Source organism: Phytophthora sojae (genome assembly GCF_000149755.1).
Source record: "Phytophthora sojae unplaced genomic scaffold PHYSOscaffold_6, whole genome shotgun sequence".
In the NCBI taxonomy this organism is placed as follows: domain Eukaryota; phylum Oomycota; class Peronosporomycetes; order Peronosporales; family Peronosporaceae; genus Phytophthora; species Phytophthora sojae.
In genome coordinates, this window is record NW_009258120.1 from 1,328,495 (window position 1) to 1,341,727 (window position 13,233).

General features: G+C 59.0%; 7 protein-coding genes across 7 annotated transcripts; 5 read left to right on the forward strand and 2 right to left on the reverse strand.

The window, feature by feature from the left end:
• Nucleotides 1-527: 527 nt before the first annotated feature.
• On the forward strand, nt 528-2,151 carry PHYSODRAFT_361188 (hypothetical protein; the record flags this gene model as incomplete). The annotated part of the gene is made up of 1 exon (XM_009532353.1): nt 528-2,151. The coding sequence occupies one exon, from the start codon at nt 528-530 to the stop codon at nt 2,124-2,126; it is 1,599 nt and encodes a 532-aa protein (XP_009530648.1). The 3' UTR covers nt 2,127-2,151.
• Nucleotides 2,152-2,289: 138 nt separating this feature from the next.
• On the forward strand, nt 2,290-3,576 carry PHYSODRAFT_346961 (hypothetical protein; the record flags this gene model as incomplete). Its single annotated transcript, XM_009532354.1, has 5 exons — nt 2,290-2,378; nt 2,462-2,528; nt 2,623-2,713; nt 2,825-3,095; nt 3,198-3,576. The coding sequence occupies 5 exons, from the start codon at nt 2,290-2,292 to the stop codon at nt 3,574-3,576; spliced, it is 897 nt and encodes a 298-aa protein (XP_009530649.1).
• Nucleotides 3,577-4,329: 753 nt separating this feature from the next.
• Nucleotides 4,330-5,733, forward strand: PHYSODRAFT_562003 (hypothetical protein; the record flags this gene model as incomplete). The annotated part of the gene is made up of 2 exons (XM_009532355.1): nt 4,330-4,632; nt 4,713-5,733. The coding sequence occupies 2 exons, from the start codon at nt 4,330-4,332 to the stop codon at nt 5,445-5,447; spliced, it is 1,038 nt and encodes a 345-aa protein (XP_009530650.1). The 3' UTR covers nt 5,448-5,733.
• Nucleotides 5,734-6,243: 510 nt separating this feature from the next.
• Nucleotides 6,244-7,695, forward strand: PHYSODRAFT_562005 (monooxygenase; the record flags this gene model as incomplete). The annotated part of the gene is made up of 1 exon (XM_009532356.1): nt 6,244-7,695. One exon carries the CDS (start codon nt 6,244-6,246, stop codon nt 7,693-7,695), a length of 1,452 nt encoding a protein of 483 aa, XP_009530651.1.
• A 131-nt stretch (nt 7,696-7,826) lies between these two features.
• On the reverse strand, nt 7,827-8,297 carry PHYSODRAFT_510624 (hypothetical protein; the record flags this gene model as incomplete). Its single annotated transcript, XM_009532357.1, has 2 exons — nt 7,827-8,167; nt 8,225-8,297. 2 exons carry the CDS (start codon nt 8,295-8,297, stop codon nt 7,827-7,829), a joined length of 414 nt encoding a protein of 137 aa, XP_009530652.1.
• A 231-nt stretch (nt 8,298-8,528) lies between these two features.
• PHYSODRAFT_562008 (hypothetical protein) lies at nt 8,529-11,629 on the reverse strand (the record flags this gene model as incomplete). The annotated part of the gene is made up of 5 exons (XM_009532358.1): nt 8,529-10,750; nt 10,821-10,883; nt 10,945-11,089; nt 11,188-11,511; nt 11,590-11,629. The coding sequence occupies 5 exons, from the start codon at nt 11,627-11,629 to the stop codon at nt 8,599-8,601; spliced, it is 2,724 nt and encodes a 907-aa protein (XP_009530653.1). The 3' UTR covers nt 8,529-8,598.
• Nucleotides 11,630-12,136: 507 nt separating this feature from the next.
• On the forward strand, nt 12,137-13,183 carry PHYSODRAFT_259204 (hypothetical protein; the record flags this gene model as incomplete). Its single annotated transcript, XM_009532359.1, has 1 exon — nt 12,137-13,183. One exon carries the CDS (start codon nt 12,137-12,139, stop codon nt 13,181-13,183), a length of 1,047 nt encoding a protein of 348 aa, XP_009530654.1.
• Between the last annotated feature and the right edge of the window lie 50 nt (nt 13,184-13,233).

Sequence of the window (13,233 nt, forward strand, 5' to 3'; positions counted from 1 at the left end):
ACATGACTGTGGGCATGGGCGTAGACGTCGTCCCATCTCGAGCATGAGCCGAGTGCTCTCTGGAGAACTGATCGTTTGGACCTACTTCCGAGACCATGTGTTCAAATATGACCCCATTTCAGAATCTACGCAAAAATAACTACTTAGTATAACAACTTTTTAAGGTGCATTGTGTCAGACCTCGTGGCTCGACCACTCTTGCAATTTGAAAGCGTACAATAGCTTAAGGTAAAGCTGAAATACCTCGCTACCACACACAGCTGAAATAGCTCGCTTCCACACTGGTATACGCTAATAGCTAACTCGACACGCGAAAGTCTTCTACGTCGAATGGAGCGTTGCCAGAGAAACTGCATAGCAATAGCATTTTCCGTGCATTGTGAACATGTTTACAGTGATAACGCATCACTGATAATGTAGTAGCAGTAGTGACAACGGTATTAATAATCTCGCGTGATTTACTACCCGTATTACTACCACCCAAATCCACCCAATCCGCGAGGAGCTCCGGTATCATTGGCATCACCATGGTGCGCGTCGCGGTGGTGGGCTGCGCCCACGGGCTGCTGGACGACATCTACGCGACCATCAACTTCGTCAACGAGATGGACCCGGAGCACCCCGTGGAGCTGCTGCTGTGCTGCGGCGACTTCGAGTGCATGCGCAACATGCGCGACCTGGACACGCTGGCGTGTCCGCCCAAGTACCGCGCGCTGCACGCCTTCCACCGCTACTACAAGCAGGAGAAGACGGCGCCCGTGCTCACCGTGTTCGTCGGCGGCAACCACGAAGCCTCGGGCTACCTGCAGGAGCTGCACTACGGAGGTTGGGTGGCCCCCAACATGTTCTACCTGGGCGCAGCGGGCGTCATCAACGTGGCGGGGCTGCGCATCGCTGGACTCTCGGGCATCTACAAGCAGCAGCACTACACGGCCGGACGCTTCGAGTCGATGCCTTTCGACAACAACACCATGCGAAGCGTGTACCACGTGCGCGAGCTCGAGGTCTTCCAGCTCTCTCACGTGCAGCAGGTGGACAAGACTCCTCTGGGGGCGTTCCTGTCGCACGACTGGCCGCGCGGAATCGAGCAGCACGGCAACGTGCCCCAGTTGCTGCGGCGCAAGCCATTCTTCGAGCAGGAGATCAGGACCAACACGCTGGGCAGTCCTGCGGGCGAGTTTCTACTGTACCAGTTGCGTCCGCAGCACTGGTTCGCCGCGCACCTGCACGTGAAGTTTGCCGCCATCGTTGTGCACCCGGAGCAAACAACCGACGCAGTCCATGCATCAACCAATGGTGACAGTGCTGAGCTAGCGAAGGCGGACGATAAGGAAGAGCAAGAGGCAGCACCAAAGCCTCCGTCGCAGCCGGCAACGACCAAATTTCTGGCCCTCGACAAGTGCCTCCCGCGCCGCGAGTTCATGCAAATCTTGGACTTAGCCACTTCCGCCACTATCGTAGAAGCTTCGTCGGCCGAAGAACAGAAGAACGAAGCAGTGATTGCACCGGCGACGAACGGAGACAAGCAAGACGATACCCAGGAAGAGAAGCCAGATGACACAAGCCGGAGCCCGAGCTCGAGACCGCCGCCTAAGATCATGTTCGACCTGGAATGGCTCGCAATTCTGCGCGCCACGCACCACCTGGCCTCGTCCAACAAGTTTGCGCCGCGCGTGCCCCAGGAAGAGATGAAAATCGAGGACAAGGATATTGCGTGGGTGAAGCAGCGCCTGCAGGAGTTTATCGCGGAGAAGAAGCTCGACAAGGCCGAAGGTGAGTGGATCACCGACTTTGTCAAGACAGCACCAGGTCACGGCGAAGAGGAAGGACCCGTCCTCGTGACCGGTAATCCTCAAACAGATCTTCTGCTGGAGCTGCTCAAGCTCCCGCACGTCGCGACTGCGCCGTTCGTCAGCGGTGGCACGACTGCGGCGGCGGTCGAGGACCCCAACGAAATTGACCTGGACGAAGACGACGACGACGAAGAGAACGATGACGATGTGAAACCAATGGAGACCGACGCCGCCACCCCCAGCGATAGCACTAATGTCAGCTCGGCGGCAGTAGCAACAGAAGCCGAGTCGGCGGCACCCGCAGACCCGTGCGAAATCGACCTCGACCTGTAACTTGGAATGAAATTTTGCTAGTATGAATGAATCAACGTTCCTTCAGATGTTGAGGATAGTCTTATGTCCATGAGGACAGCCTTTGGTCGCCGTCGAGATGGCTACACTTTTATATTTTAGCGTTTGTATACCGTCAGATTCTATCATTTTCCCGAAATCGAAGATGAAGATGTGGGTGAGGGAGGCGACGAAGCGCGCTCGCGCGCCGCACTTCGGGCCAAGGCTGGACTACGGAGTGGACACGACGCTGCTGTGAGATGCTCTCGCGCTTCTAGTGGTAGTTTTACCTTGCCTATCACCAGCGGTGACTCACAGATATTGCGATCGTCCCGCAGAGACCCCGCTCTACGGTCGGCGTTTGTGCAGCTGGACTGCGACCAAGAGACTGAAGCATTCCTGGATGTACGTGTTAGCGCTGTATTTATTCTCGATTGTTATGTACTATCCCTCAGTGCTGTACATCGCGGCGGTGTGATTCACTCGCTACTGGCTGTAGACCTGCACTGGGGGAAGCTTGTGGGAGTCGCTGGGCTCCACCATCCTCGGGCTCTTTTACTCGCTCACCGACGCGAACGGAATTCTAGGGCGTAAGTGAGACCACCGATCGACACCAACGCTGCATCCCATTGCAGCACCGCACTGGACGACTCCCGGCTCACGGTCATGTCTCCATTAATTCGTTGCGCGGCACATTGTAGGTGGTCAGATGTTCGTGCTTTCGCGCGCCCAAGTGCAGCAGCTTCTTCATCGCGAAGTGCCTGTGGCAGGAGGTGGCGGATCGCTGCTTGACATCGGAGCCGGAGACGGAAACGTGACGGCGTCGCTGGCCTCGCTCGTGGACCAAGTGACCACAACCGAGGCGTCGGCTCCCATGGTGGCTCACCTCAACGCGCGGGGCTACAACAGCGTACAAACGTGCGACCTGCAGCACGAATTCGTGCAGTCGCGGAAGCCCTACAACATTATCAGGTGCGTCGCCGCGTTGGGATCTTAGACGCGACCCTTTTTTTGACGCGCAACGTTGCGTGCTCGTCACGACTAATCTGATGGATCGCTGCTCGTGGACTGCAGCATGCTCAACGTGCTCGACCGCGCCGACAAGCCGCTGACCATGCTGAGAGAGATCCGCGAGATGCTGCACACGGAGAACGGTCTCTTTTTGCTGGCGGTGGTGCTGCCGTTCTCCGCGTTCGTGGAGGTGGGCACACAGCGCGTGGCGCCAACCGAGAAGCTGCCGATGCGCGGTGGGCTCTGCGCGGACGGCGCGTCCTTCGAGGTCGCGGCGAGCCTTCTGCTGCGCAACGTGCTGTTGCCGGCGGGCTTCAAGCTGCGCCACTTCAGTCGCGTGCCCTACTTGTGCCGTGGGGACATGCAGCAGCCATACTACGTGCTGTCGGACGCGATCTTCGTGCTGGAAGTCGACGGCGAGGCGCAACAGCGGACAAGTTGAAGCGGCGCTGGCTACTCGCTCTGACTCCTGCTGCTCCCGGCGAAAATAGTCGTAACCGGCCACGTGCTTTTCAGTAAACTGAGCTTTTTGCTCCTTCAGCTAAGACCTCGCCACCAAGTCCGCGAAACCACCGCGCTCTATGTGTGTGGTCTGCAGCTATAGCAGCCTGGCGATCGTCCGCGCTGAAATCGTGGCGGCGTGGAGTGCTTGGGGTGGCGCTGGACGCTGGACCCCAAACTGGCCTCGGCTCAACGGACAGGGAGCAACAGATACAACACCATGGCATGGGCTTCAACAGCATTGCTCCTTGGTTAGCTGAGCCGAGTGCCGCGCAGCGGATACCTTGAAGGCGGTGCAGCGGCAAGATGGCTGCAGCCGGAGACATGCCCAGTGCGGGCTCCCAAAGGCTATAATAAACGCGCATTGGCTGAAAAGCTGGCCTTCTCAGCGGTTTCTCATTGGTCGATTTGTGACATGACTACAGTGTGGCTGACTTAACACGAAAACGGGAGAAAAGGGTCGTATATCGAAGGGTACTTTATCTCAAAAGGTAAATCTACTTGGTTTTACCCATTCATCACATTCGATTTCACAGGGTATGCGATCTAGTTCGTTGCAGAGTGGGAGCGCAGAGAAGAGGCAGAGAGAATGGCTTTCTTTCGCACAATACATTTTGCGCTGGAAGTCCCAAGGACCTCTGCGCAAAGACGGACGCCGCTGGAACTGGCCACAGCACAATACCACACCGCCACCATGGCGCCGCTCGCTGAAGCCTCCGCGCCACCCGCGCCCGCCCTGGAGCCGGCCACCGTCCTCAAGCAGAAGCTCGTCGAGGAGGAGCCGCAGGGCGAGGCCCCGTGCGACGAGGACAACAACGACGACTCCGCCGTGGCAGAGACCGCCAAGCCCCAGACCGACGACGTTGCAGCTGAGACCGAGGCCGCAGCGGCGGACGCCCAGCGGCCGACCACGAAGCGCGTGCGGTTCGACGTGGCCGACGTCGTCGAGTTCGAGCCCACCATGTGGACCGCCACGGTATCCTCTGAGGGCGTGCCGGTAAGTCCCCTCTGTGTTAAATGAGGGGGATGCTCCAGCAAAGATCTAATGTTTGTGCTTGTCCCTCTTTGCTACCGCAGCTCGGCATGTCTGCAGACGTGCGTCGCCGCACCAAGCGCCCGCTGGACACGTACGAGAGCGAGCGTCTGATGCAGCGCGTAGACCGCCAGGAGTACATGGAGCTGGGCTATCTGGAGCCCGAGGAGAGACTAGACATCCTCGAGAACGCTGGCCACTCCATCTCTATTATCAGCCACGTCGAGCGCGAGACGCTCCGTATCAACCGGGAACGGTGGGAGTCCAACGAGTACGACCTCATGTACCAGTACGGACTGGGCGAGGTGCCGCTTATGGAAGACGGCGACATGGAGATGATGATGCAGCAGGAGGACGGCGACGACATTATGCACGTAGACGACAGCGGCGACGAAGACTTCTTCTTCGGAGGCAGCAGCCGCAACATGATCGTGGACTCTGAGATGCGCTTCGCAATGGAGGACATGGACGCGTACGACGCCATCAACACACGCACATACGACGACCTTAGCATCGACTACGCGTCGGACTGCATCCTGGGCGACGACGAAAGCTCAGACGAGAATAACGAGCTGCCGTACGCCGTGGACTCGTTCGACTCGCCGCTGAGCTGCGACCTGCTAGAGATGGGGACGTCACCTTCGGACGTGTCCGGGTCGTCAGACTGCATGCTTGTCGCTGCAACAGCCGCTAGCTGTGCTGCAAGCTCCGCAACTAGTGCTAGCAGTTCGACAGAGCCCGCCACTCCTGTGGAAGCCGCCCCCGTCGTCGCCGTGTAGATTTGTCCGAGCCCTCCCTGATCCCCTCACACCCGTGCGCATGCTGCCACGGATGTAGTATATGTGCAGCTGACTTCGCGCTGCGCCTTCCGAGCTGCCCCCTGATCGGGTGAAGTGGCCAAGCATCCCATCGGTATTTAGTAAGCAGGGGAGAAGGCTCGACTGCTTCTCCCTTATATTTTGCCCCCTTTTGACTGTTGATAGCGGATAGTTTCGATAGGATAGCGCTTCTCGTATTATAACTGCTTTGATGAAGATAAGAAGGTCCCAGTGAACTAATGAAAAAGCCCATTGTCACCCCGCGCTCGGCTTCGTAGTTGCGTGCGTCCTGCCTTCGCAGTCAGGATTGATGTTGAGGCATGTAGATACGAACGCCATATCCATATTCCGGTAGGTCCTCAAATGCTCGGTCTATCAACTTTTGAACTCTCCAATGCAGTCTCTGAGTGAATAGACCTTCAAGCCGCTCATGCAGGTCACGCAATGTGATGGAAGTGCTTGCAGGAAACGCGATCGCATTTGCCGTCATTATCGTCTGTGTCATTGTTTGTACACAGAACAACAAGCACTCCTGCTCGGGCTACATGTAGCCGGTTCCTAAGTACACAGATTATGTTGCACCGATCAGAATCATCACTCTGAATCACAACCATCACTCTGAATTTTGACAGGGTTTTATCGAACTTAGCCGAAGCTGTACAGTACGCGGTTGGTCTCAACTTCTTGACCACAGACTTCGGTGCAAAAGCTACGCAGTCGAATTAGCAGCAGCAGCTCCCTTCCCCAGCTCCGCATCATGGTGCTCTCCTCCGTCGCGCGTCTGTCGACGCGCTCGCTGCGCTGCTCGCGCGCCCTGGCGGCGCGTTCGCTGGCCACCGCAGCGGCCCCGTTCGACCCGCAGGTGCCGCACTACGACGTGGTGGTCGTGGGCGGCGGCCTCGTGGGCTCCGCGCTGGCCTGCCAGCTCAAGAGCAACCCGGTGTTCAAGGGCAAGAGCGTGGCGGTCATTGAGCCGTCGGAGGCCCCCGTCGCGCCGTCCGTGGAGGAGGATTCGGTGGACCTGCGCGTGTTCACCATCACGCCCGCCAGCCAGAAGCTGCTGGAGAGCTGCGGCGCCTGGGACCTCGTGTCCGACGGCCACCGCTCCGTGTTCAAGGACATGCAGGCGTGGGACGCCATGGGCGACGGCTTCATCCGCTTCGACGCCAAGAAGGCCGGCAAGGACGTGCTCGGCCACGTGCTGGAGCACCGCGTGCTGGTGCGCGCGCTGCACGACCGCATGAACGCGCTGACCGCCATCGAGGACGACAGCGCGCCGCTCAAGCTCTACTGCCCGTCCAAGGTCAAGCACTTCCAGCGCCCCACGTCCGTCTCGGGCATCTCGGAGATCGGCCTGGAGGACGGCCAGCGCATGAAGGCCGACCTCGTGGTGGCCGCCGACGGCGGCAACTCCATCATCCGCACGCTCTCGGCGCTCGGCACGTGGGGCTGGGACTACGACCAGCAGGCCGTCGTGGCCACCGTCAAGACCGACCGCGTGAACGAGACGGCCTGGCAGCGCTTCTACCCCACGGGCCCCGTGGCGCTGCTGCCCATGCGCGACGGCTACTCGTCGGTGGTCTGGTCGTGCTCGGCCGACATGGCCAAGGAGCTCACGGCGCTCAGCCCCGAGGAGTTTGTGGCGCGTCTCAACGACGCCTACTCCGCCCCGTCGACGACGCCCGTCCCGCCCGAGTTCCCGGGTCTCCCGGTGCTCTCGGACCTGGTCAAGGGCGTGCACCACGCCGCCAGCACCATCATGTCGGCCGCTGCCCTCTCGGACCCGTTCGTCGCCCCTCCCAAGGCCGTGGCCACGGTCGGCCACCGCTTCGCCTTCCCGCTCAAGCTGAAGCACGCTACCAAGTACATCAAGCCGGGTCTCGCTCTGGTGGGCGACTCCGCGCACACGATCCACCCGCTGGCTGGCCAGGGCCTGAACCTTGGCCTGGGCGACGTTCAGGCGTTGAGCGATCTGCTCGTTGAGGGCGTCAAGAGCGGCGAGAACCTCTCGAGCGAGTACTTCCTCCAGCAGTACGAGGACGAGCGTATGAAGGCCAACATCACCATGCAGTTGGCCATGGACGGCTTCAAGCGAATGTTCGGCCCCACGCCCGACGCCGTGTCTGTGGCACGCAACGTTGGCATGGGCTCGCTCAACGCCGTGGAGCCGCTCAAGAACCAGATCATGAAGTACGCCATGGGCTTGTAGATGCATCGCGCCCCCAGCAAACAGTAGATGGCGAGTTGACGGCTCGGTGTTGTCGTATCAACTAAAGGGAACGGAAGCGTCACGAGCACGTAGGATCAACTTCTATATCGTCTTGCTAGTGTTGCGTTCGTCTATTCCTCGTTGACCTGCATGTCTTCGTTGGCCGACGAGAACAAGTGCCGGTTGACTTCAAAGATGGAGATATCCCCGATCCCGGGCGTCGCCTCCGTGTCGTCTTCAAAGCACGCGGTGCCCTCGGGCAGCAGCACCGTGTGCGTGTCGAGGATGGTCGCGTAGGACCCGAGGCCAGGCGTGGACAGCAGGTTCACTGCCTTGTAGAGCACCAGCGAGAAGAGGTAGGTCACGACGATCATGGACGGCACCGCCACCGCCCAGTGTTTGGACGGGAAGTAGGTGAACCCGTAGGCTTCCAGCGTCGCCTCGGGCACGTACGCCCACACCAAGAACAACACTGCAGGGACAACACCATCAGCCTTGCATGGATACACTCTGCTTCAAGCTCACGCACCGTAGAAGAGCGCGGAGGCCAGCCAGCCCCCGAAGCCGAAGAGCTCCATCCGCATGGCGTGCAGCCGCTGCATCTCCTTGAACGACACTTGCGTGGACGTCGGCACAATGGCCGGCGTCTTCACTGCATCATGGAGTTGGTCGGAGGCCCCGGACCCTGGCGGTGGGCTTGAGGAAGCGTTCGTCGTCGTCGCCTTCCTCTTCCTGACCATGGTCGCTGCTAGAAAATATCTCGAGCTAACGTCGTTGTGCGTATAAAACGTGTGCACACGAGCTGCAGTGGAGACTGCAGCGGAGACCGAGGCAATGGTGGCGAATACAGTCTATTCAACGAGCTCTTACTTATTCTGCTGGGTCTGCACTGCATGGGATATCTTACCGTGGGAGCAGCTCGTTCAGGGCGGTGCCTCCTTCATTGCCGTCCAAGTCGTCGTCACGGGTCATTGAGACCGAGTTGCTCAGTGCGCGCTTGACTTGCTCGGTGCGAGACACTTTGCGGCGCAGCTTGCGGAAGAAGCCAACAGGAGGGGCGCCCGAGAGCGGATACACGTCGTCCGTGTCGATGTTCTTGGCCAGCCGGAAGCAGCGCGTGCAGTGCTCCTCCTCCAGCTCTCGCCGCGTGATGATGCCGCGCACGTTGTTGTGGCGGTTCACGACGACCAGGTGGCGGAGACCGGCACTTCGGAAGAGGCGGTAGGCGCGCACGAAAGGAGCCTCCTCCTGGATCAAGTACGGCGTCTGGTTCATGTATGGCGTGAGGTCGACCCACAGGCCGCGGTCCTCCTCCGACAGCGTGTACAACTCGTCGCCAGCGACGCGACCCGCATGAGCTGCAGCGAGGAAGTCCTGATGCATCGGAGTCGGGATCGGGTATCGCGGATAATGCGCCTCCATATCGTGGTACGACAGGCAGTAGTTGCTGGCGAGAGGCGACTCCAGCAGCTTGTCATCCACGCGCGGGGTGTCGTTCGCTTCTAAGTCTCTAGGACGACGGTGGCGTAGATTTCCTGTCGGCGTCACGTCCGGTTGGTAGGAGGCGGGATGCGGCTGGCGGTGGAACGGCTTGGGCTTGTCGACGCTGAAGTCGTTGTGGCTCAGCAACACGTTGAGCTGCTTGCGCAGGATGACGCCGGCGAAGAAGCGGCTGCCAAAAGTTGGATCCTCCACGATGACGGGGAACGCGTTATGCTTCGTGCTCACCAGCAGGTCGAAAATCACTCCGGCGCGCTCCACAGTGCGCAGCGTCTTCGGGTTTGGAGTCATGATGTGCTTCACGCGCAGGAAGGCGCCGCGTAATGGCGGATCCCAGTCCAGGAACGGCACGTGGCGCAGGTGGATGTGGATATCGTAGATGCCTTCGTTGAAGTAGTTGCCCACCCAGCGAGCGAAGAACGACGTCAGAATGAGCGGCAGACCGAACTCGATGTTACCCGTACACTCGAGGATAATGACAGTCAACGAGATGGTCATGCGCGTCACTCCGCCCAGCATCGCCAGACTCCCCACAAGTCCGTACGTCCGTGGGTCCACCGTCTTCATGTGCTGCACACTCGTGAAGTAGTTAATCACTCGAGTCCACAGCCGTCCGTACGCGGCTCCAACGAGCAAGGCTGGCACGAACAACCCGCTCGGGATCTTGAGTCCGTACGTGATGCATGCCAACACCAACATCATGAGCCAGAACACGACGAGGTTGCGCACATCGAACGAGTCTGGAGGTGCGTGAAACAGGTGCTTGATGGCTGTTTCTCCTCCCGTCAGCATCAGCGAGGCCAAGTCGTTGTATTGGCCCTCGGGGCAGTAGAAGCGCACCAACTCTTTCTTGTACGGGTACTGCACGGTCTCGTCAGCTTGGAAACACTCAGCTCCATCCATCGATACGCTCGTACAGCTCTCACAAATGCAAGCTGAGCCGTTCTTCTTCAGTATTTCCATCCCGAAAACAAAAGCCTTATTAGGCGTTGCAGCCGCGGCGGCTGCATCTGCAAGATGAATGACATCGTCGCGAGCCTGGGGCAGGTTGTAGCACTTGCCGAGCAGGAATGGAGTCGAGAATAACAGTGAGGAGATCAGGACGGACACAAGTAGAGCTTCCATCCACGCTACTCCGCGAGTTCGAACCCAGCGTGATCGCACCCTCGCGAGACGCGTGTTAAGACCATTGAAGAAAGCTCCCTGCAGTCCGCCACCAATTCCCATGAGCACGAAAAGCGGCACCTCCCAGATCTGGTACGTGCTCGACGTAAACGGCCCGAAGCTGAAGCTTCCGGTATGACTGCCAAGCGTTCCCCACGACAGATTATCATTCATCCCAGAGAGGAAGAACGCCAGCGTAAATGTTGCGGACATGGCGCAGAACAGTGTTCGCCATGTGAGCGTCTGGTTCCAGAAGGACGCGCCTTCCTCCAACACAAAGAGAACTCCGCCGATGGGAGCCCCGAATGCCGATGCAACACCTGCTGCAGCACCACAAGCCACGAAATCGCGCTTCTCTCTATCGTTGCGGAAACCTGCAAAGTAGGAAAAGCTACAGCAAAAGTGTAAACAATTATAAATTCGTCCATAGTGTGCTACTAAGCAATTCCAGAGCTTCTTACCTTGTGTCGTACCCAAGAGTAGACGATTTACCCTGCGAAAGTCCCGCTGCAACAATTGCGCCGCTACACAATAGCAATTCACACTTAGCTCTCGACAGGAATCCAATCGTGCATGTCTACGCACCTATGGATCATGGGACCTTCCTTTCCTACTGGTAATCCGCCGGCCACGGAACACACTGTGCCGATAATTTTGCAAAAGAACGTGCGCAGGCGCAGCATGCGTGGGATCTTCATGCCGTTTAGAGTCGTCTTGACCTCCGAGATGCCTGGGGCATCAAGTGCAGTGCAACAAATCGTAACACACTTGAAGTGAGCGGCCCCTCTTGAGTCCCTGTCTCACCTCGAAAAGCCACAACTGACGTACCTGAGCCTGCAGCAACAGGCTCACCGAAAGATGTGACAGTCGCAGCGATCGCCACGAGCCCGAGATTGAACGCCACGATGCTCCAGAACGTTGTGCCGAACAGCACGTGCTTGGCCAGCTCGTGGCGGATCGTGTACTCGAGCAGGTGCTGCTTCAGCGACGCGAGCAGAGTGGTGAAGTAGAGCATGAAGACTGCAACGAGCGCCGTGATGAGGCCAGTCAGGAGCGTGAGGAACCAGCGCGCGTAGATGAGTCGGTTCTTCTCCTGGCCGTTGCGGTACTTGTAGCCCATGCCCGACTTGTTCACCACGCTCTCGAACAGGTCTGCAGCAGCAGCAGCAGCCAGTTACATCCGTTAATAGCCCGTATGCATTAACAGTGAGTGTTGCTGTAGGTCCGCACCATAGTCCAAACTCTCGAGGTCGGAGCTTTTCCAGAGCATTTTGGGGATGTGTCAATCTGCTTCAACTGCGATTCTCTAGGGCGGTAGTGGGCGTAGGCAGCACAAATGCGGTATGCAGCTGGGCGTGGGAAACTCCGCTTCCAGGGGAACGGGTCGGCAATGGATGAGATGCAGCAGGCGCGGAGATACGCCGACCGCATGCACGGGACCAGCTTCTCGGTCGGCAGGCGAACTCTGGAACTGTGGGCGGAACATCGGTCGGAATTGAAGATATCAGCCAATCCGCATGAAGCTGGTGTGGGACACAATAGTCTCGCCACCAATCAGGAGCGAGAAATCAGCGACCGCGCTCAGAATCAGATAATATTCGTTTTTGAAGTTATTTATGGATATCTTGTCTGTCACTCAAAACTACCTTGATACATCGTTACATCGTGTTTCACAGTATCAGGTCTGTTTACCCGTATATATTGATACCGGAGCATCGCGGTCCAGAGGTAACCCTAACGAGTGGCAAAGCAGGAAGAGCTTGCCGCGGCCGCCACCATGTCGCCGCACCGCGAGCGCCTGACGCGCTTCTACCAGAAGTACAACGCCGACAAGCTGCACGAGATCGACGGCGTGCTGGAGCGCTTCAAAGGCCGCGAGACGCAGCTGTTCTCGGCGCTGGTGAAGAAGTACGGCCCCGAGCCGGCGGAGGACGAGCAGTTCGACGCGCAGCAGCAGCAGGAGGAAGAGGACGAGGACGACGAGGATGAAGAGGAGGAGGAAGAGGTGGCCGCCACCGAAGTGAAGGACCTGAACCACCAGCGCCTGCTGGCCTTCTACCAGAAGTACAACCCCGAGAAGGTGGGCGACGTGCCGCAGGTGCTGGCCAAGTACAAGGGCAAGGAGTCCAAGCTCTTCGACGCGCTGGTCAAGAAGTACGGTCCCGAGCCGGGCGACGCGGACGACGAGGAGGACGACGCGGCCCACGACGACGACGACGACGACGATGAGGAGCGCGACGACGAGGACGACGGCCAGCCCAAGCTGCGCAACGTGGTGTACTGCCCCATTGACACGTTCCCGCCGGAGTACTGCGAGTACGGCCCCATGTTCAACGAGTGCAAGCCGTGGCTGGCCGAGCACTGCCCCGACCTGGTGCTCACCAAATACAACCGCACGGTGGCCGAGCTGCTGGAGGTGGAGCAGCAGATCGCCGACGGCGTGGAGGGCATCACGCTCGAGGTAGAGGGCAAGACCGTCAAGAAGAAGAAGAAGAACAAGATCGAGGAGGCCGCCAAGCGCAAGGAGAACTGCATGGTGACCATCTCCAAGAGCTCGCGCAAGGGCCGCAAGCGCCTCACTTTCGTCACGGGCCTCGAGGACTTCGAGGGCGTCAACATCAAGGACGCCTGCAAGAGTATGGGCAAGAAGTTCGCCTGCAGCTCGTCGCTGTCGAAGACGGACCAGGGCCAGCAGCAGATCCAGCTGCAGGGCGACTGCGTCACGGAGCTGCTGGAGGTGCTGCCGGAGATGTTCGGCGTGCACGAAGACCAGATCGTCGTCGTCGACGAGCCCGTCAAGGCCGCCAAGAAGGGCAAGAAGTAGTTGAAGTCGCAGCGTAGCTCCTCAGGAGCTACAACCCCTAATACAGCTTC